At 54.3% G+C, this 727-nt stretch overlaps 1 protein-coding gene across 1 annotated transcript; it reads right to left on the reverse strand.

Annotated features, from left to right (window-relative positions):
* Positions 1-294: 294 nt before the first annotated feature.
* Positions 295-727, reverse strand: LOC125152557 (major allergen I polypeptide chain 1-like). Its single transcript, XM_047834637.1, is given in 3 exon segments — positions 295-497; positions 500-511; positions 666-727. Coding segments are annotated over 3 exon segments (276 nt in total). The 5' UTR covers position 727.

A 727-nucleotide genomic window follows, 5' to 3' on the forward strand; every position in this document is an offset into this window, starting at 1 on the left:
CACGTGCTGGAGAGGCTGGAGTCAGGAAGGCCAGAGCTGAGGGCCTGACACTGAGGCCAAGTGATGCCAGGGACACAGAAGGGCCTGCAGACTCCCAAGCTGGTGGCCAAGCAGCGTTGAGCAGCCTGGGCAGCCCCAAAGCTTGAGGGGTAGGCTGAATCTTCCCCACATGATCCCCTCTACTTCCCCAGCCATGGCGTCTTTCTCCTCCAGATTCCCAGGGAAGGGCCATGTGGAGAAGAAACATGAGCAACCCCCTCCTGCACTGCCCTGAGCAGACCCCCCAGACAGGCGTCAGAGGCACAGACACAGAGCTAGACCCACCAGCAAGCTGAGAGCATTCTCCTTATCCTCTTCTGTCATTTTTGCATCAACGCAGTTCTTCAGTATTCTGGCATTTTCCAATACTTCAGATTCTGTATTGTATTGTGCCACTTGCTCAACATATTCGTCAGGGGTTCCCGTCAGGAATAGGTCAACATCCCTCTTCACGGCTGGCAAATTTCACAATCTGGAACACAAAGACAAGCTGACCCTCCCTTTTGAAAGACCTTCATCAGGACACATTCTTCCCTTCCCTTCCCGCCATGCTCAGAAGTGCCCTGGGAAGGTGTTAGAACCCCTGGAGAATCTGTGTCCCCAGACACTCATGTCCAGACACCTACTTCCACCCGAGATCAAGAGCAAGGCAGCCCAGAGAAGCACGAGAACACAAGCCCCCTTCATG

This window comes from Prionailurus viverrinus, chromosome E2, assembly GCF_022837055.1.
Source record: "Prionailurus viverrinus isolate Anna chromosome E2, UM_Priviv_1.0, whole genome shotgun sequence".
NCBI classification, from domain to species: domain Eukaryota; kingdom Metazoa; phylum Chordata; class Mammalia; order Carnivora; family Felidae; genus Prionailurus; species Prionailurus viverrinus.